This window comes from Oncorhynchus kisutch, linkage group LG17 (assembly GCF_002021735.2).
Source record: "Oncorhynchus kisutch isolate 150728-3 linkage group LG17, Okis_V2, whole genome shotgun sequence".
Lineage (NCBI taxonomy): Eukaryota > Metazoa > Chordata > Actinopteri > Salmoniformes > Salmonidae > Oncorhynchus > Oncorhynchus kisutch.
This window is the reverse complement of record NC_034190.2, coordinates 44,910,426-44,932,933: the sequence shown is the minus strand read 5'-3', so window position 1 is coordinate 44,932,933 and position 22,508 is coordinate 44,910,426. Positions and strand designations below refer to the sequence as shown.

Sequence of the window (22,508 nt, the reverse complement as noted above, 5' to 3'; positions counted from 1 at the left end):
GGTTCTGACCTAGAATATGTGGACATCTATAAGTACCTAGGTGTCTGGCTAGACTGTAAACTCTCCTTCCAGACTCATATCAAACATCTCCAATCCAAAATCAAATCTAGAATCGACTTTCTATTTCGCAACAAAGCCTCCTTCACTCACGCTGCCAAACTTACCCTAGTAAAACTGACTATCCTACCGATCCTCGACTTCGGCGTTGTCATCTACAAAATGGTTTCCAATACTCTACTCAGCAAACTGGATGCAGTTTATCATAGTGCCATCCACTTGGTTACTAAAGCACCTTATACCACCCACCACTGCGACCTGTATACTCTAGTCGGCTGGCCCTCACTACATATTCATCGCCAGACCCACTGGCTCCATGTCATCTACAAGTCCATGCTAGGTAAAGCTCTGCCTTATCTCAGTTCACTGGTCACGATGGCAACACCCACCCGTAGCACGCGCTCCAGCAGGTGTATCTCACTGATCCTCCCTAAAGCCAACACCTCATTTGGCCGCCTTTCCTTCCAGTTCTCTGCTGCATGTGACTGGAATGAATTGCAAAAATTGTTGAAGTTGGAGACTTTTATCTCCCTCACCAACTTTAAACGTCTGTTATCTGAGCAGCTAACCGATCGCTGCAGCTGTTCATAGTCCATCGGTAAATAGCCCACCCAATTTACCTACCTCATCCCCATGTTTTTATTCATTTACTTTTCTGCTCTTTTGCACACCAGTATCTCTACCTGCACATGACCATCTGATCATTTATCACTCCAGTGTTAATCTGCTAAATTGTAATTATTCGCCTACCTCCTCATGCCTTTTGCACACAATGTATATAGACTCTTTTTTTTATATAAAAAAATTATACTGCGTTATTGACTTGTTTATTGTTTACTCCATGTGTAACTCTGTGTTGCTGTCTGTTCTCACTGCTATGCTTTATCTTGGCCAGGTCGCAGTTGTAAATGAGAACTTGTTCTCAACTAGCCTACCTGGTTAAATAAAGGTGAAATAAAAATATAAAAATTCTCTCATTACGTGACATGTATATAACCCTCTGTTCTCCCCATGTCTGTGTGTGGAATTGTTTGTTGTAAAGTGTATGTGCATTTCTAACTGGTTTGCAACGGGTTATTTAAACACGTATTTTGTTGTTTCTGGGTGCAGTTTGTTTTGCCTAAATAAACTGCTCTGGTTGTTACCTATGTCTGCTCTCCTGCGCCTGACTTCCCTGCAGCCAATTACGCACTTCTTACAACACTTTATGTATTTTTTGCAGATATTCTGTTACTAAAGCATTGCGTTTACATATGCTGAGGTACCTTGGTGAATCATAAATCAATCTGTAAATCCTGCACTCCAAGGGGAATCTAAAATGTAGATCATGTCAATAGGAATTCCCTGGCAATATAATTGCAAGCCACTGTAGAAAAAAAATATTTTGAATTTGTATGGAAAACTTTATTTGATAATAAAAATAGCATTCACAGACTTCTTTTGATAGCTACATATACATTGTGATCCCTCTCAAGGAAATAAGCTTTACTGGATAAGTCCACATTTACTTGTACTTAAACTAATGTTATGTATAGCTTCATGGGCCAAATAAAGCTATGAACAATGTAATATTTATATATGCATAGTGTTTTATAAAAAAGATTGGCCCATATGCATGTACTGCTTTTATCAACACAGATATAGCATTATGTCTGGAGCACATTGCAAGAAATAATGCTTAAAGGACACAGACTGCATACAAGTGCTTTATAATACAAAGGCAGGCTAACCATCAAGAGATATTCAAACCAACAAACAGCTTCTAATTGACCAAATACAGTCGTTCATTTTTAGAATGTCTTTACATACCTGATTCAGAGTACATTAACATATTTCCCATGAATCATCAGGTCCATTTCAGAAATATAAACACAATATCACATTCCTCACTGCAGAGGTTTCTCATAAATGTCTCTTTTGTACAAGAAAAAGGCAGCAATTTATTCCTTGACAGGTTCCTATTAGTTACATAGTAAAATTCTGTGCAGGCGGTGGCCGGCAGGTTATATTCTTCTTTAAATGTCTTTTTTTTTGCTCTTCTTTGCAATTGTTTTTACAGTACCATGGAAAAAACAGTGATAAAAGAATGCATTTGTTGTAGTTTTTCCTATATAATTGTAGATGTTTTGTGAAACATAAAACATAAAATATACAGAAAAACAAGGTTAAAGCTGCAGTCATACTCCAGTGGTGTGAAAGCATGGCTCAGCATGGCAGATACTTCTGTACCGGAACTTTCCATATGTTACCATCACAACAACTTACCTTACATGATTACATCATCACCTCATTTCCTTGGACAGGGAGAGGAAGAGAGGAATTAATCCCATTTCACCTGTATGGGATCAGTGGGCCGTTGATCAATATTTTCTATTGAATCTTCAAGCCAATCAGATGTGGTGGTTTAGCTTTCCTCACGTCTACATCAGTATATAGGATCAATTCATTCTAGGACTGTGGTTACATTCAAACCATTTGACCTCTCTTAGTCAACCTCTCCATGTTGCTTATAACTGTGAAACAGGCTTCATGTTACAGGCTCCAGTCAGTTAACATGTTGCTTCTACTTTCCTCTGAATAGGAATACAAAACTTTTTTAAATGTTATTTCCACCACAGGCAGTCTAGACAACTCTGACTGAGAGAAGAGGAGATGGATGTTAGTTTCCCTCTTTGGCGATTCTACAGCAAATCCAGCAGGGATAACAATGATTCCTATTTTCAGGTTATGGGGCATATAACTTGGTCCTTTAAGCTTTAACCAAGCTTCGTTGTGGTATGTGCCAATTGAAAATAAATAGCAGGACAAATGCAAAAAGGTTGATTTCAAATATATTATTTCTAAAATTACTATTGGTTATAAAAATGTGAGTTTGCCTTTACTCTGTATGATACTCACTTAGGTATGAACACTGCAGTTGTCCATAAAATGTCACTACTACCAACATCTTGTGCTATAGTTTGCTTCATAAAGCAATTCTGAGGTGGAAAATGACATCAAAAACATATTAAAAACAAGCCCACCATGAAGTACCAGTTACCACAGTAAGGAGCATGTTTGAAACCTCAGAGGGAACACATACAGTCGCTAGTGAAAGTCTACACACCTCTGGCAGTCGTCACATTTCGCTAACAACATTTGTATCTAAAAAGGGATTACATTAGATTTTCTTTTCTATAGATCTACACAACCTACAAAAAAAATGTAATAACCTTTTGCGACTAGGGGGCAGTATTTTAATTTTTGGATAAAAAACGTTCCCGTTTTAAACAGGATATTTTGTCACGACAAGATGCTCGACTATGCATATAATTGACAGCTTTGGATAGAAAACACTCTGCCGTTTCCAAAAATGCAAAGATATTGTCTGCGAGTGCAACAGAACTGATGTTACAGGCGAAACCCAGATAAAAATCCAATCAGGAAGTGCCGCATTTTTTGAAACGGCTTCATGCCAATGACTCCTTATATGGAGCGGCAGGGTAGCCTAGTGGTTAGAGCATTGGACTAGTAACCGAAAGGTTGCAAGTTCAAATCCCTGAGCTGACAAGGTACAAAAATCTGTCGTTCTGCCCCTGAACAGGCAGTTAACCAACTGTTCCTAGGCTGTCATTGAAATTAAGAATTTGTTCTTAACTGACTTGCCTAGTAAAATAAAAAAAAATATGGCTGTGAATGAGCTTACGCTTTCTACGTATTCCCCAAGGTGTCTACAGCATTGTGACGTCTTTTTACGCAATTATGTTGAAGAATAGCCGTAAGGGACCACATTGAGCAAGTGGTCACATGAAAATCTTGCGTAAAGTACTGAGGTAGCCATTTTTCCAATCGCTTCTTATGAGAAACCAATTGTCCCGACGGATATATTATCGAATAGATATGTGAAAAACACCTTGAGGATTGATTCTAAACAACATTTGCCATGTTTCTGTCGATATTATGGAGCTAATTTGGAAAAAAGATGAGCTTTGGCGTTGTAATGATCGCATTTTCCTGTCGATTTCTCAGCCAAACGTGAAGAACAAACGGGAGCTATTTCGCCTACAAAAATAATATTTTTGGAAAAAAGGAACATTTGCTATCTAACTGGGAGTCTCCTGAGTGAAAACATCTGAAGTTCTTCAAAGGTAAATGATTTCATTTGATTCCTTTTCTTATTTTCGTGAAAATGTTGCCTGCTGCCAGCAGAGCCTAGCATAGCATTATGCCATGATAAACTTACACAATGCTAGACGCATTGGCTGTAAAGCATATTTTGAAAATCTGAGATGACAGTGTGATTAACAAACGGCTAAGCTGTGTCTCAATATATTTCATTTGTGATTTCCATGAATAGGAAGATTTTCTAGGAAGATGTATGTCCTCTGCGTTATGCTAATTAGTTTGAGGCGATGATTATGTTCCTGGATCCAAGTTTTGAGAGTCACAAGAATTATTAAGTGAAAGAAATATTATAGAACATAAAAACGGAATAATTTTGAATAAGATTTTACCAACTCTTAGGGCAACATAGCTCCATTGTTTTTGTCAAAATTGCTCAAGGTCAGTAAATTTGGTTGGGAACCATAGGTGGAAAGTAATATTCAAACTTTGTCTGTGATTTGAAAGAATATTTAAGTCAGGACTAAGACTGGATCACTCAACACCTCCTGAAAAGCCAGTCTAGTGTGTCTACCACTAATTACCTCTAGGTTTTCAGAAGACTACAGCAGACTTTTCTCAGACTATTGACCTGTGCTTTGCTCCTTTCATATATATTTTTTGATCCTGACAACCCCATTTCCTGTCAGTGACAAGCATACCCATTACATGATGCTGCCACCACAATACTTGAAAATACAGAGGATCAACAACATTGCATTCACTCCACATTAGTGGCCTGTATGATGAAGTGAAAAGAAGGAAACATCCACACCAGGCCTCCCGGGTGGCGCAGTGGTGTACTGCAGCGCCAGCTGTGCCATCAGAGACTCTGGGTACGCGCCCAGGCTCTGTCATAACCGGCTGCGACCGGGAGGTCTGTGGGGCGACGCACAATTGGCATAGTGTCGTCCGGGTCAGGGAGGGCTTGGCCGGGAAGGGATATCCTTGTCTCATTGTGCACCAGTGACTCCTGTGGCGAGCCGGGCGCAGTGCACACTAACCAAGGTTGCCAGGTGCACAGTGTTTCCTCCGACACATTGGTGCGGCTGGCTTCCGGGTTGGATGCGCCCTGTGTTAAGAAGCAGTGCGGCTTGGTACGGTTGTGTATCGGACGACGCATGACTTTCAACCTTCGTCTCTCCCGAGCCCGTACGGGAGTTGTAGCGATGAGACAAGATAGTAGCTACTAAACAATTGGATACCACGAAAAAGGGGTAAAAAATTCAACAACAAAAAACATCCACACCAAATCATCAATTATGTTTGCAACAAGGCTGTTAAATAATACTGCAAGACAAAACAGCAAACACATTCACTTTTTGGACTAAATAAAAAACTGCTGATTTGAATCAAATCTAATGCAACACAGAGGAAAACTCTCTGTATTTTCAAGTATTGTGGTGGCAGCATCATGTTATGGGTAGGCTTGTCACCGGCAGGGATTGGAGAGTTTGTCAGGATACAAAAAGCCCAGGTAAAAACCTGCCGTAGTTTTCTGAAAACCTAACCCTGGGACAGAGTTTTATTTGTCAGCGGGACATTTACACACATTTTAATATCAAAGACCCACCACGAGGGCTTTCGAAGAGGTGTAAAGTGTGAGTTTTCCAGTCTCAGTGCTGACTTAAATTTGCTTGAAAATCTGAGACATGCCTGAAATATTGCTGGCCATCAATGATTCCCAACCACATTTACTGAGCTTGAGCAATTTTGACAAAAACAATGGATATACGTTGCGCTAAGAGTCATGCAATCAATACATTTTTTTGGAAGGGGGGGGGGGGGTGTTCTATAATTTTTCTTTCACTTTGAAAATGTGGAGTAGGTTTTGTAGATAATTGTTCTACCAATCTAATTTAATAAATGTTTTGATTACATTTCGAGGCAGCAAAATGTGAAGACTGTGCAAGCGGTGTGTAGACTTTCACTAGCGACTGTATTTGTTCCCTCTGAGGTTCCAAACAGAGATGCCCAAAAAAAGCTAAATCGCCATTTGTGATGTGATAGGCACATACACATACCTTCACTACAGTACTAACAACTGCCGTAATGCTCAAAATAATGTGAACAGAAGCAAAACATACAGTACAAACAAAAAAAAGATTGTACTCCTGCTGTGGTATGAATCTCTGTCCCGGATCACAAGTAGTCAAATCAATGAATCAATCAACCAGGCGATTGGATACATCACGAGTTAATCTCCTCAGAAGTCCAAGTCCAGTGTATGTACTGTGGCCTACACAGGTTGAGGGGTGAGAGGCCAAGGTCCAGGCTCTGTCCACTCAGATGCTGAGGTCCTTGGGGCTCTCTTTGTAAAGCCTTCTCATAGGCACGGGGAACTGGTTCTGGGCGCAACCTACTCCGTTGTTGTGTCCTGCTGCTTTGTTGTGTCCTGCTGCATTGTTGTGTCCTGCTGCGTTGTTGTGTCCTGCTGTGTTGTTGTGTCCTGCTGTGTTGTTGTGTCCTGCTGTGTTGTTGTGTCCTGCTGCGTTGTTGCAGTGTCCTGCTGCGTTGTAGCCTGTGTGGTTGTGAGTGGAAGCATTGTTCTTCAGTGTACTGCAGTAGTTCAGCTCCTCCCTGCTATAGCTGCTGTCTGGAGACGAATCTCTCTCTGACCTGTACCGTCTCTCTGGCGTTCCGTTCATCCCATACCTATCCTCCCTCGTCTCAACCGGCGAGTCCCTCAGGAGGTTGCCGTTCTTCAAGCTGCCTCTGTCAGGAGTCCACCCCCTGGAAAGAGACAGGGAGGAAGCCCTTTTGTTCAGGCGCTCTGGGGTGGTGGCCTCTAAGTAGGCTCGCCCCGGGGTCTGTGGTTCCCTCAGGAGCCTGCGGTCGTAGAGTGGTTGTTCAGGAGTAGCCGCATGACTGAGGAAACCTCCGTCCTCGTTCTCCTTTTCGGGTGTGCGGTCTCGGTGTGCTCGCTCGACCCTGCGGTCCATGGACTTGGACCGCCATCGGTCAGGGGAGGCTTCATGTTTACGGGTGGGCGAACGGTCGAGGGAGCCGCGGCGTGGTCGACTGTACCTCGGGTCTAGAGTACTGCTACTAGCGGAGAGCTCCCGCTCTGTAGCTGCCGCTGCAGCTGCAGCCTTCTTCCTAGAGCTGTCCTTACGCAGAGTCTTTAATAGTTTTGAGATGCCGCTCTCTGACTCTGACTTGTTGACTTTGCGTCCCCGGCTCTTCTTATTGTTGCCGCCGCTGTTTTCAGGGTAGTGTTGGCTGGGGGTGGCATGGCTGTGGTTGTTGTTCCAGGTGTGATGGTGGTGGGGGTTAAAGTGCCGGACCTGGTGCTCCATCCTGTCCCTGTCTCGGTCCTGCGCAGCATCCTTGTGGCGTGATGGTTTGTGAAGGTCTTGTGGATAACTTGACTCCGATGAGGTGTGATATCGGCTGTTTGGTGGCAGGGTTCTCACTTCCGGAGAGTTTTGTGCCCCGGGTGTGGGAGAGTGCCCGTCATGGTTGGAGTCTGTATGAAAACAAAGGAAGAACATGAGAGACATTCTCAGACTGGATGGAGTTTAAACTAACTAAATAATATAAGCTTGGTAGCTAAGACAATTCTCACAAATTGCTTGTATCAATACAGATACAAGCAATACAGATATTGGTATTTAGTCAATACAGATATTTTTATGGAAACCATGTACTGCCATGCACTTCCTTAAACAGTGACTTGTTTGCAAATTGGGACATTAAATATACTGGGGGAAAAAGGGTAGTATTAAATATTCAAATTTGTACACAAATAACTTACTTTGATCCTCAAACTAAATTACATCAAAGTAAACAATTGCTACCGTATATTTTCAATGGGAGCATTGGGTTGCTATATGTAGGTGGCAGCAACACAACGAGTGCAAAACATTGCAAGTGGAGGGTTGGCGTTATCAATGACACAACAAGCAGCTATGACGTTAAAATAAAAATAGTGTAAAAAGTTGATTATCATCGTTTGGGAATGGGAACTGCAGAAAAACAAAGAGCCTGAGAGAGGAGAAAACAAAAAACTGGAGAGTATTCTGCCCATGACTCTGCCCAATTAGTGGTTGTTATGGTAGCAGCAGGAGGCGAGCAGTGACATGAATCCTTCCAGAGGCGGGAGGAGGAGAAGCAGTGCATTCAGTGTGAATGGGTTCACATGGGTCATGAAAGCACAGTGCAGGTTGAGGAGTGAGCCAGGCCACACAGAACCAAACACATACCCAGGGAGGTGCAGGTAGTGGGAGAGGAGGAAATGGTAGGGGGAGATGGGTTAAGTAGGTGAGAGATGTTGGGGTGGAGGGTAAACAGTTAGGAGGGTGGGTTGGAACAGACTTGGCTACAAACCGTGGTCTGATTTTGGCCCATTAGGTAGAAACAGGGCTCTCCCATCTTGTCATTTCTCATAGTACCAACAGCGAGATGAGGAGCCATCATCGCTGGAGGGAGGAGGAAGAACCCAGAGAAAAGAAGTGGGGAGGAAAGAGACAGCAAAAAAATAAACAAAAATAGAGACAAGAGAGGGCTTAGATCCTCAATAGAGATAAGAAAAATAAATGTAGTTGGTTCAGTTGACAAGTTTTTCTGTCAGGCACAGAAAAGGAAAACCTATGAAATTGACAGCTGAGTGGGATCCTTTGACCTTCTCGGCAGAAATAAGGAGAAACAATCCCAGATTAGGAGTGAGCAGAACATACAGTATTTGGACAATAACATGACTTGATTTATACAGGAAGAGGAACATTACATACTATGGCCAATGAAGTTTGTGAGTTTCATTGTCCTTGGTATCCACATCACCAGTGAACTATCCTGGTCCAAACATACCAAGACAGTTGTGAAGAGGGCACAACAACACCTTTTCCCCCTCAGGAGAGGCATGGGTCCCCAGATCCTGAAAAAGTTCTACAGCTGCACCATCGAGAGCATCCCGGCCAGTTGCATCACTACCTGGTCTGGCAACTGCTCTGCATCTGACCGTAAGGCACTACAGAGGGTAATGTGTATGGCCCAGTACATCACTGGGGCCAAGCTTCCTGACATCCAGGAACTATATACTAGGCGGTGTCAGAGGAAGGCCCAAAGAACTGTCAAAGACTCCAGTCACCCAAGTCATAGACTGTTCTCTCTCCTACCGCATGGCAAGCGATAACGGAGCACCAAGTCTAGGACCAAAAGGCTCCTTAACAGCTTCTAACCCAAAGCTGAACAAACTATTTACATCTATGCATTGTCACTTTACAAATGACCTCAACTAACCTGTACCCCCACACATTGACTCGGTACCGGTACCCCTTGTATATAGCCTCATTATTATTATGTAAATATCTTGTGTTACTTTTTGATTACATTTCTTTTTCTTTAGTTTCTTTATTAAATATTTGCTTAACTCAATTTCTTGAACCGCATTGTTGGTTAAGGGCTTGTAAGTAAGCGTTTCACGGTAATGTTGTATTCGGTGCGTGTGACAAATAAAAATGGATTTGATTTGCTCACAGCAACAAGAAACTGCAGACTACAGTGTCTGTCCTGTGTGTGGGGCCTTTAGTGTTAGTTAGTAGTCAGAGTCAGTAGTGTTAGTCATAGTATGGAGGGAACCTGTATCACATCACATCTCCACACACCATATTCAGGTACAGATCCATCGCCCCTCTTGAGGACCAGGTGTGCCCTCCGGCCACCATTCTTGATCAGTTCGATGGCCCGTGCGTGCTTCATGTTCTTTGTGCTCTCGCCGTTGATCTCCAGGATCTCATCTCCCACCTTTGTGCGCAGAGAGAGAGGATTTAGGATTTATTGAGACAACCAGATAATTGATCCCAGGCGAGCTGAACTGTCTATTTGACAGAAATATTAGAATCCAAGTACAACAGAGTGACAGGCCTCCAATTGTTGATATGATTTTTTCATGGAGCATACCCTCATCTTGCCATTCCTGCCAGCCGCCCCGTCCTCAGCCAGCCTCAACACATATAGGTCCATGTTGTACTCCCGTCCTCCTCTCAGGCTGAACCCAAAGCCTTTACTGTCCCGCTCCAGATCCACAGAGTAGAACTCGGCATCCTGAGAGAGTGAGAGACAGAAAGAAAGAAAAGTACATATTTACAGAGCAGATGTGCAAATACCCACAACTCATGGGCCAACAGGGGTGTCATGAAGTGTGTACTAAATTCAGGACTAATCAAGTCACATCCAGCAAAAACTCACATAATAATATAAGCCATTTAGCAGACACTTTTATCCAAAGTAACTTACAGTCATGCGTGCATACATTTTTACATAGGGGTGGTCCCAGGAATTGAAACCACAACACTGTCGTTACAAGCACCATGCTCTACCAACAGAGCTACAAAGGACCACACAAAATGAACAGGAGGTACAATACCCTGGAACCAATGAATAATTATTTCTGCCTGTGCAGAGCACGAAGAAAGGGCACTGCAATGGCTGGACACAGGCTTACTGCACTCATCAAAAGTTTGGCTGTGGTACTGTCACTCTTCCGTCCTCTTTTATTGATTATCTGATTCATTGATTGATTGCTTTGATGCTTTGAATGAAAATCTTTATCTCAGATAAACAGAACAGTGTGTTCTTGTGAAGTAGTGAATTACTGATTGCTTCCTTCTTTGGTGATTGATTGAAACAGACCGATAGAACATGTCTGTCTTTACAGTACCTGTGAGGGCTGAGCTTGTGTTGGAGGAGGTGGAGGAGGAGCCTGTTTCGACTTTGAGTTGTTCCTGGAAAATGTAATCATTCATATGAACACACAGATATGAAAATAAATAATATTCATATAGAAGTCATCTTTCATGCAATTGATCATATTATACATTTGATTTAATCAAAAGCCTGTTTATTGATTGAGATCTTCATGGAAACTAACCGAGGCTCCGTGGCAGTTTGGGGTGTGTGCGTGGTGGTGATGGTGGCAATCTTCTCAGCGTTGGTCAACAGAGACGCGTTGGAGGACTCTGTGGAAACACAGTAGAGGATTGTGTGTAGAGGTCATAACCTCTAATCTATGAGTAATACATCGATTTTGGTAAGATGGCTTCTATCTTAGAGAAAAAACAAATGCGTCTGCTGTTAGATGCTCTAAAATCGCTATTCTGCTAAACAATGTGTTTTGAGCCATAACTGATTCTTGGTCAGGATTGCTGTCTTTGACAACACATTTCCATGCAAGAGTTTTGCTCTCCAGAAAACACAGTCTTACCTCAAGGCTGCTCTGTTCAACCTGATGCTAATTGCCTACAATGTTGTCATCTACAATGTTGCTCACCGACACAGACAACACCAGTTCCACTCTACACAGGAACATCAAATCAAAACAAGCCTCTCTGCTTCCATCGTTCTGTTTTTCTTTAAATTCCAGGGGTAATTGTCCTTCCTTTCTTGCTGCACCACAAGCCACAACACGGCAGTCCACATTAGTCATCATAGACATTGGTTACTTATAGATGGAATGGGGTTCTGCCTGAAGTTAGCAAGAGCACCAGCCTGACTCATTCATCCCTCTCTCCCTCGCTACCCTGACAGCCCTGCCTGCCTTCCCCCATGATCACAAAGCTGTCTGGGGGACACAACCTGAGCGGTTCAACAACAAATATCTCCACACAAAATTACACAGCCTAGTTGGGAAAAGGTTGTGGCTGCATGGGTTCTATCTAGAGTTGTTCTACCATGAGAGAAAACAGTAGGCTATAAATAGATGCTATCATTGTGGTCGTTAAAACAAACTGCCATGCTTTATTTAATGACTGGTTTTGCATTTTCTCCTCCTTTGTGTGTGTGTGCGCGCCTGGCTCTCCTCCCATCTTAATGAAGCTACATTTTACCAGTTTTTCTGGAGAGCTCTTTAGAGGCAGAGCAGCAAACCTAGCACACACACACACACACACACACACACACACACACACACACACACACACACACACACACACACACACACACACACACACACACACACACACACACACACACAGCTCATTGGTCCACAAGTCTCTCAGCCAATGACAGGCCATTCTAGGGGCTGGCTGTATTGTTGTTCTGGGACATGGCACAACTCAACACATTCCTACTCATGGGGATAGAGCCAATTTCCTGTCACAGCCTGTTCCTGCCAAAACCAGTATTACGTATGCATTTCCTGCCACCTTGTTCCATCCAGACTGAGGAGATTAACACTGACAGGAAACAGTGATTACACAGAAAACACATTTCACTGAGTTGATAATCTCTTCATTTCAAAATGGCAGCTATTACCAAATTGGGAGACCGCAGTACATCCAAATGACATTATCAGTCTGCCTATCATACACTGTACAATCAACACACACATACTTATCAGCTTGCCCTCCCCAAATTCTGACCTTAACCATAAAAGGGGGAAAGGTAAAACTGACTAGAGATACATATCTAGTGGCATCACCTCCCTACTCATTCACAGTCCCAACCCTCTCCCAGTTTGAAGCCAGGGCAGGGAGCATGGCCTCTCATAGCGCTAGAAAGCTCCCCAGGTTGATAGAAAGTGCTTCTGCCAGCGCAGAGCAGTGATGCCCATTGACTCCCACTAGAACTATGAATAAGTCACCTCCCTACTGCATTATAAAACAGAAAGCCTCAAAGTCTTACCATCCCCAGGAATGATCCTCAGAGAGACTGTGTTCCCAGCCTCTTTGATCAGGTTGACGATGTCCGAGTGGGACTTGTTGGTAATGGAGCAGCCGTTGACGGACAAGATGCGGTCGCCCACCTTCAGCTTCCCACAGCGGTCCGCAGGGCTCCCCTCGATGATGCGCCCTATTTTGTGGGGCATGGCCACACATGCATTGCCAGCTTTGATGTTAATGTGTAGTGTGTGTGTTTGTGTGATTTGGTTATTGATTATGTAATTTGATTATGAGAAAAGAAAGAGAAGTAAAAAAAGAGAGAAAAGAGGGCAAAGAGTTAAAAAATTCTTAGGGCTAGGGGGCAGTATTCGGAAGTTCGGATGACTGACATGCCCAAAGTAAACTGCCTGTTACTCAGGCCCAGAAGCTAGGATATGCATATAGTTGGTAGCATAGGATAGAAAACACCCTGAAGTTTGAATGTATGTGAGTATAACAGAACTGATATGGCAGGCGAAAACCCATGGAGAATCCAACCATAATTTTTTGTTGTTGTTGTGACCACCCATTGAAATGCCTGTCTATTGGAAAATCAAAGGAAATCCTCACAGATTGCAGTTCCTATTGCTTCCACTAGATGTCAACAGTTTTTAGAAAGGGTTTCAGGCTTGTTTTTCGAAAAATGAGCTCGAATTTGTAGTTTTTCAAGGTGGCTCTCATTTTGACTGTAGTGTTGTGGTGCGCGTGGATGAGGGTGTGCACTTCGTTATTTATCTCCGGTATTGAACACACTACTCTCAGTCTTAAATTTGATTGTTTATTTACATATTAGGGTACCTGAGGATTGATTAGAAACGTTGTTTGACTTTGTAACGCCTCTGCTAGTTTGGAAAATGTTTTTAATGCTTTTATACGTGTGGCGCTGTCCTCAGATAATCGCATGGTATGCCTTTGCCGTAAATCCTTTTTAAAATCTGACAAAATGGCTGAATTAACATGAAGTTAAGCTTTTAAATTATGTATGACACTTGTATTTTCATGAATGTTTAATATTATGATTTTTGTATTTTGAATTTCGCGCTCTGCATTTTCACCGGATGTTATCGAGGTGGGTCGCTAGCGGCACGTCTAGCCCAAAGAGGTTTTTAAATCATCCAAATCACCATAGGCCATTCACCCAGAGAGGACGACCCAAGAACCAGCCAACCGTGGCACTGGAAACTTGGTGCAATCACGGAGTATGCATCCGGATCACAGCTTACATCCCTAGTGGTGGACAGACTTATATTGTGTGGTCATTAAGGAATTCATGGGCTCTGTTTTTGTCTCTGCTGTCATCCTCTGCTCCCCTGATGCGTTAATCATTGGGACTTAAATCACCTGGAACTGGTCAGGGCCCTTTGTGGCCCCTGCTCAGCAGGCTATCAATGACCTTGACATGGCCTTACGACTATCTTCCCCTTCCCCTTCCCCTTCCCCTTTATCAGAGAGGCTACAGACAGAGACATGCTAGCATTGCATGGGACTGTTTGCATACTGCGTGCTACACAAGCAAAGCAATACAAGCTGAGTGACAGCGTTCAATATAGCACATCTTGTTTACAGAGCAGCTCTGAACAGACTCTAGGGAGCTTTCTCTCCCCTCCCTCCCTCCCTCCCTCCCTCCCTCCCTCCCTCCCTCCCTCCCTCCCTCCCTCACTCCCTCACTCCCTCCCTCACTCCTCCATATTTATCACATCACCTTGTGCGTCAAGCTCCCCTCCCTTCTTCTTGATTAAAAACTGCCCTTGTGTCCTGCCACTCTATCCAAATAATGAGATATGGGACATTACTGGGTGTGACAAAAACCCAGGATTTAATACCCATTCTGCTGATCACAACACCAGCGCACAGCAGCTCACAATGGTGGGATGGGCTGGAGGGAGAAAAGGGGTTTGCATAGTATGATGTATGGGAGAGGGATAAAGCCAGTGCAAAGCTCTTTGTCCGTCACAATACCCAAACATCTATGGCCCTCTCAGGCAAAAGAAGAATCCATAGATTGATCACAAATGGATGGAGGTGCACTATTTAATATTAATAATATCAATATTTACTCTCATGTCTCTCTCTATGTTGGACCTCCACTGGCGGTCGGGGAGATCTGGTAGAGAAGCATCTCCATCAGCACATTAATGAGACGGGAAGAAACTCTCAAATGATACCCACATAGGGCTCTGGTCTGGTCAGAAGCAGTGCACTACATGGGGAACATAGAGGTCTGGCAAGAAGTAGTGCACTGCATGGAGAATATAGGGGTCTGGCCAGAAGTATTGAGCTACATGGAGAATATATGGTATAATTTGAGACACAACCAGAGACAGTTGAGACAGAAGTGTCACTGAGTCTGAGGATCCAACTGCAGACAGTGCAGATGAGCACATTCAGGTCGCTCATAAAGAAAGACATCAAGTGTCAGTGGGATATCTCCTGCTTGTATAAATGATATATAAACAACCTCTACTTCTACCTTCTATTTTATGGGGCTTCAACTATAGCTCATAGGATCAATGGAACTGGGTCCATTGCACTGCACAGTAGCTAACAAAACATTAATTTTGAATTGCAGTAATATATACAGTACCAGTCAAAAGTTTGGACAAATACTCATTCAAAGGTTTTTCTATATTTGTATTATTTTCGACATCGTAGAATAGTAGTGAATACATCAAAACTATGAAATAACACATAGTGAAATCATGTAGTTACCCAAAAAGTGTTAAACAAATATATTTTATATTTGAGATTCTTCAAAGAAGCCACCCTCTGTCTTGATGACAGCTTTGCACACTCTCAGCATTCTCTCAACTAGCTTCACCTGGAATGCTTTTTCAACAGTCTTGAAGGAGTTCCCTCATACGTAGGAGTCCCACTAAGCGCAAACCAGGTTGGATGGCGAATCGCTCCAGAATGCCCCCCCCCCCCCACACACACACACACACACACACCTCCATGCTTCACGGTGGGGACCACACATGCGAAGATGAACCGTTCGCCTACTCTGCGTCTCACAAAGACACGGCAGTTAGAACCAAAAATCTCACATCAAAGGATGGATTTTCACTGGTATATTTGGTCGTGTTTCTTGGTCAAAGCATGTCTCTTCTTCTTATTGGTGTCCTGTAGTAATGGTTTCATTGCAGCAATTCGACCACGAAGGCCTGATTTAACGCAGTCTCCTTTGAACAGTTGATGTTGAGATGTGTCTGTTACTTGAACTCTGTGAAGCATTTATTTGGGCTGCAATTTCTGAGGCTGTTAACTGTAATGAACTTATCCTCTGCAGCAGAGGTAATTCTAGGTCTTCCTTTCCTGTGACGGTCCTCACTATTTCATAGTGTTGATGTCTTCACTATTATTCTACAATGTATAATATAGTAAAAATAAAGAAAAACCCATCTACAAGTCTATGCTAGGTAAAGCTCCGCCTTATCTCAGCTCACTGGTCACGATGGCAACACCCATCCGTAGCACGCGCTCCAGCAGGTGTATCTCACTGATCATCCCTAAAGCCAACACCTCATTTGGCCGCCTTTCGTTCCAGTACTCTGCTGCCTGTGACTGGAACGAATTGCAAAAATCGCTGAAGTTGGAGACTTTTATCTCCCTCACCAACTTCAAACATCAGCTATCTGAGCAGCTAACCGATCGCTGCAGCTGTACATAGTCTATTGGTAAATAGCCCACCCTTTTCACCTACCTCATCCCCGTACTGTTTCTATTTATTTACTTTTCTGCTCTTCTGCACACCAATATCTCTACCTGTACATGACCATCTGATCTTTTATCACTCCAGTGTTAATCTGCAAAATTGTAATTATTTGCCTACCTCCTCATGCCTTTTGCACACATTGTATATAGACCCCCCCTTCGTTTTCTACTGTGTTATTGACTTGTTAATTGTTTACTCCATGTGTAACTCTTTGTTGTATGCTCACACTGCTATGCTTTATCTTGGCCAGGTCGCAGTTGTAAATGAGAACTTGTTCTCAACTAGCCTACCTGGTTAAATAAAGGTGAAATAAAATAAAATAAAAATAAAGGTGTGTCCAAACTTTTGACTGGTACTGTACATGTACTGTAAGTAGGGGTAAAGTGACTATGCATAGATAATAAACAGAGAGTAGCAGCAGCATATGTGAAGGAATGTGATTGTGTGTGTGTGTGTGTGTGTGTGTGTCAGTGTAGTATGTGTGAGTGCGGGGTTAGAGTCCAGTGCGTGGCCCTGCAGTCATGGGTGAACAGGGAGTACAGGAGGGGACTAAGGACACACCCCTGACAGCCCCCAGTGTTGTTGGTCAGCGTGGCGGATGTGTTGTTGCCCCAGGATCCAGAGGGAGGTGTTAAGTCCCAGGGTCCTTAGCTAAATGATGAGCTTTGAGGGCACCATGGTGTTGAACGCTGAGCTGTAGTCAATAAATAGCATTCTCACATAGGTGTTGATTTTGTCCAGGTGGGCAAGGGCAGTGTGAAATGCACTATGGATTGCGTCATCTGTGGATCTGTTGGGGCAGTATGCAAATTGGAGTGGGTCCAGGATTTATGGGATGTCAGCCATGACCAGCCTTTCAAAGCATTTCATGGCTACAGATGTGATTGCTACGGACCCGAAGTCATTTCGGCAGGTTAACTTGGCGTTCTTGGGCACAGGGACTATGGTAGTCTACTTGAAACATGGTATTAGACTAGGTCAGGGAGAGGTTGAAAATGTCAGTGAAGACACTTGCCAGTTGGTCAACGGATGCTCTGAGTACACGTCCTGGTAATCCACCTGGCCCTGCGACCTTGTGAATGTTAACCTGCTTAAAGGTCACTCACATTTGCTTAAAATCCCTCTTTGACGGCGGAGTGACCTTAAATGGCAACAATTTCACAATTTTGCCTTCATACATAAACAGTACAGATAGCTATCGAATGTGCTCAGTGGAACTTAAATGACATGCTGAGTGAATCAGCCAGAAATGGCCATGTATTGAGTCTGCCTCTGAATCGGTGTTGATAGTGTTTTTGATAAAGCATCAGCCAGCCAGTTATCCCCGGCGGTGAATGCACCTGGGCACATAAAGAGATTTCTGTTTCCCTAAACTCATGGTTATGGAGTTTGTGACCTCGAGCTGTACCACTAAGTCCACTCCCATCAGAAATTACTCCCTTGCCATTCATGAGGATACAATGAGGAGTGACTGTCAAAATATTGTAATTCCACCCCCAAGAAATTACATAAATCGTGTTGCTGAGTGGCGGGCGGTGTTGATGCACTTTAAGGGTCGTGTGTTTACTAGTGTGCTGCTTGGCAGACTCAGGTTGTTTCACACACTGGGGCATCACTATTTCCCTGTCTCACTTTGTAAACTTTGAGAGGGACTTTTGATAACACAAGGAAATGGGCTGTCTAAATAACATCAGGGGTGTGTTCTGTAGTCATTAGGCTTAGCTACGACTCAATCACCTCAGATCTTTTCAAGAGGATGTTTATTAATATATGCTTTTCATGCGTAAGTTAAGCCTTAAAGGGTTGGTTTTCAGAAAATATTGTTAATATTGTAGATTAATGACCACAGTAAAGTCAAGCAGGAGAATCAGGATTTGCTCAGATTACAGGATATTTTACCAGATTATTACCCATTTCAACCCAGTTCAACCCATAACAAATGAAAACTGGTTCTCAGACCTGAGAACAGAAAATTGCAACTTTACCCAGCATAGCCCACTCTGGTAGTAGCAAAGCCCAGCTCACCATAACCCAACCCAGCGTAGAATTGCCTACCCCACTCACCGAACGTAGTCCCAGCATCAGGCCTAGAGACAGATGACACAATGACGAATCCGAAGCCCTCATTCTCTCCACGTTGGATCTCCACGTCATAGGGCTGCAGGGCTGCGGTGACCACAGCACTGCCGGAGCCACCTCCTCCCCCACTGCCGATGCCACTGGTAGAGCCACTGCCAGAGCTGACCGTGTTGAGGGAGTTCTGGCTGCCCTGGGGGGTCCGCTTGCCCTCCGTCAGGGAGGGGGCCTGGGTGCTGCTGTGGTGGGATGAGGCAGGGGACGGGGGCACGTCACCCTCCCCTTTCGAAACTGTGGAAGAGATGGGGGAAGGAGAGGGGATGAAGGAGGACAGGCAATACAAAAAAGATGTTCAGCAAATATACAAACATCATTCAAACATTTGGCATGGGCTAGTAATAGTTAAATGAGCCACTAAGCACTAGGTCTCAGCCAGAACCCAGGCTTGTGTGGGTAGTGAGTGTGTGGGTGAGTGAGTGTGCATATGCCTGTGTAGTCTCTGTGACCTGTCCTCACCTCCGTATCCAGAGCTCTTGCGTCGGACGGTGAGGTTGACGTGGCCCTGCTTGGCGGCCTGCTGCATCAGCTGCACCACCAGCTGGTGAGACTTCCCCACCACCGCCGTGCCGTCCACACAGATGAGCTCGTCCCCAGAACGCAGGCGTCCGTCCTCATCTGCTGCACCGTACTTCACTATGTGTCCAATGTAGATCTACAAAGCGTATCACAAATCCATTAGCCCTGTAATTCACTTGCAGTTCATGTTCAATACAGCACAGTTTAATAAAACCATTTTTTATGTTCCATGACAGGTTCCATGTTAGTCATAACTGAAGCTAAGCCTAGAGCGCATTGTAGTCTTTTGAGGCTGTAGAATGGATAGGGCTGGTCTTACTGTGTGTCGGAGGTGAGTGTGTGTGTGTCTGTAGGAAATTTAGTACAGGGTGTACCGCGGAGCATCCTTGGCACAAAAAACAACTGCTAATTCCTCTGTGGTAGGCTTGCTGCCTACAGCATCTCTATTTCTCACTCTCATCTCTCGCTCTTTCTCTTCATTATTTTTTCTTTCTCTCTCTTTCGCTGCCTTTCTCTACTTTTCTTTCTCTCTCTTCATGTCCCTTAGAAACACATTGCACAGAACCAAAGGCTTCTGGGTAAGGCCCTTACTTTCCCTAATAAGCTCTCTAAATGAACCTCCTGAGACCAGCATGCAGACCTACCTCATCTAACAGACAGCACCAGTCATCTCTCACAGTCAGACAGACAGCAGACTGTACATTTCTACTGCTCCCTATTATAGGTAAAGACTGGGGGAAGAACAAGTGATGCAGATGGAAGAGAGAAAGAAGACTAAGAGGCTGCCAGTTCTTGGCAGTTGGTTGAGCATCACAGTGTGAGTGTGATCTGACAGGGAATGAGTGTTGTGAAAGTGTTTGTGTTTGAAGCTTAACAAAGAAAGCCCTAAGGCTGGGACTCTGACAGGAAACATACCATGATGAAGCTGTAATGGACCATTGAGGGTTCAGTACTATAGCTGCCCTTTTAACACGCATTCATTAACATGCATTCATAACTCTGTTTAGTGTTTAACACGGGATGTAATTACCAGGCATGGGGAATGTTTAATCCTCAGTCGTGAATAAGTGAATGGTGTGTCGCAAGGGGAGTGGTTCAATATGAAAATGTCCCCTTTCCTTGGCACATCTAAACTAAACAGTGACAGAGAAGGGACATGGTGGAGGAATGGTGGAGAGATACTCACTGGCTCCCCAGGCTCATTTCCTCCAAGGATGCGGAACCCAAATCCTGTATCCTTCCGCCACAGGAAAATCTCCTGCTCCTGGCAATCTGGCTCTGAAACACACAACAACAAGAGCTCAGTGGAGGTGAAACAGGGAGCAGACCTGACACCCAGAAATGTAATTCTACGGCATGAATGTTGCATTAATCAATACACATTCAGTTAGGTAAGATCTTGTTATTAAATAATCTGGTATGAACACCCCCTCCTCTATTCTCTCCTCTGCCTCACTGGGCATATTAGGTTCCTTCTCTCAGGTGTAAGGTTGGATCCCACAGCACAGGAAGAATAAATGCCCGGATGCACTTGCTTTCTATGTGAATGTGACCCGTTTTAAGGAACACTTATACTCTCTCTACCTCTTTTTCTCTTTCCCCGTCTCTCGCTTTGGAACACACAAACTCACGCCACACACACGCATGTTTGTAAGCCCTCTGCGGCTGTGGCAGGCTGTGTGAGGACTACAGCTGTTGCCGTGACCATATTATAGCCACACCGGCAGTCATGAGTCACGACCGCTGTACTCAGGGCTCTATGGTCCCTCTAACCACTCTGACAACAATGCAAATGCAATCAAAAATCACATCAAACATTTATCATCAAAACAGTAGGTCTATCATACTTTTAAAACTCAACTCACTGTGATGATCAATTTGAAGAACGAGGTTCAACAGCAGGTTGAAACCGTGTAAAACATGGTTGTGTAGGTTGTTTCAAAGCCTAATACAACGAAATGGACAGCGCTTCCTAAGGTGACGATTAATTCAAATAATCCGTACACATATTAGAGCTTATGCATAGGCTTATGAGCCCAAGCCAATATAACTGAATTCAAATTATGATTTTGCCATTACACAATACATGTCCTACTGCACATTACACATGGCAGAAAAAAAATCAAACAAAACTGATTTTAGCCTTTGAGTGTGGACTGTATTATTATGCATACTGGATGGACTTATGCTACACTCCAAAATGCAGATCCATGAGTGGGAGAGAATGTATAGGCCTAGGCGATGATGTTGTTTAACAGCTAGCCTACAATTACAAAATGTGTATTTGATTTAGAATAGCCTAGTAATAGGTCATTTTATATTTTCATAATTAATTGGGTGACACATTACCTTTAGCTATACAGAATATCTCACCACTGTCATGACATTGGCCTGAGTGGGGGAAGATTATGACCCCCATAAATACCTTTCTCCCTTTCCTCTCTCTTGACTCTACAGAAGGACTCTTGAAAAGCCTTTGTTAAACATATAGAGTCTGGGAACATCAAAAGGTGGGGGGAAAGGAACCATATTTCGGTAATCCAACCAGTTGAAAATATGCGTTGGTACAACTGATGCTAGATCAGTTGGCGTCTGAGACATTCTTACTAATGATAGGATGATATAAACTGTATCTTGGAAAGTCTACACATTATAGTTATCAGATTCACATGGAATTATTGTGCAATTTAAATGTTTAAATATGGTGAAAAGATTAAATGTAATTTTAGCTCCCAAATGAGAGAATTGGGTTTTCACAAGGTTAAAGCTCTGCTCACTCAGTAAGAGACATTGGTTATAAACTATGAAACACACCCTTCTCTCCCCACCTCTATAAAGCCCTTGACGAAAATGTACCTTTCTGTTCAGAGGACGATAGGACGACGGTCCATACGTTAAAAAGACTAACATGTCAACTACAGAACTAAGCCAACCTCAGCGTGAGCTTTGGTTGCGAATGGTATGAACTCTTATTCACTAAAGAAGTGAGACATCCTAGTCGTTGAGTTAGCAACAACGTGGGCTAGGAAAGGACAAATAAAGTATCTGCCCTAACAAACAACACGATACTACCAAGTATCCAGTTTACCACCAGAGACATTCTTCAGAGGACAAGGAAGATCTCTGTTGGGCAACACGGCCAGCATCTACCAACCTACCGAAGTGCAGCGCAGAGTAAATATTTATTGCATTTTCCTTTTTCAAATGGGCGGTAATTTAGAATGTATAAGATACTGTATTTACAGCATAGCTGCCATAGCTGTTCCTCAGTCTTCCCGCTCCTTCATTTAAATCCAACCCCCTCTCTT

At 43.5% G+C, this 22,508-nt stretch overlaps 1 protein-coding gene across 11 annotated transcripts in view; it reads right to left on the bottom strand.

Moving 5' to 3' along the window:
• Positions 1–1,439: 1,439 nt before the first annotated feature.
• Positions 1,440–22,508, bottom strand: part of LOC109906958 (membrane-associated guanylate kinase, WW and PDZ domain-containing protein 1-like) — an 86,769-nt gene continuing 65,700 nt past the window's right edge. For 8 of the 11 annotated variants that reach the window (XM_031793899.1, XM_031793901.1, XM_031793902.1 and 5 more), the window contains exons 14-22: positions 20,387–20,478; positions 19,141–19,336; positions 18,613–18,915; positions 12,820–13,023; positions 11,069–11,156; positions 10,859–10,922; positions 10,099–10,242; positions 9,804–9,942; positions 1,440–7,666 (exon numbers count right to left, since the gene is read on the bottom strand). In XM_031793899.1, coding sequence (XP_031649759.1) covers positions 6,483–7,666; positions 9,804–9,942; positions 10,099–10,242; positions 10,859–10,922; positions 11,069–11,156; positions 12,820–13,023; positions 18,613–18,915; positions 19,141–19,336; positions 20,387–20,478 — 2,414 coding nt within the window. In that variant the 3' untranslated portion in view covers positions 1,440–6,482. Of the gene's footprint in view, positions 7,667–8,526; positions 8,619–9,803; positions 9,943–10,098; positions 10,243–10,858; positions 10,923–11,068; positions 11,157–12,819; positions 13,024–18,612; positions 18,916–19,140; positions 19,337–20,386; positions 20,479–22,508 lie in introns of all 11 variants that reach the window. The other 3 variants (XM_031793908.1, XM_031793909.1, XM_031793903.1) reach the window with 3 other exon arrangements.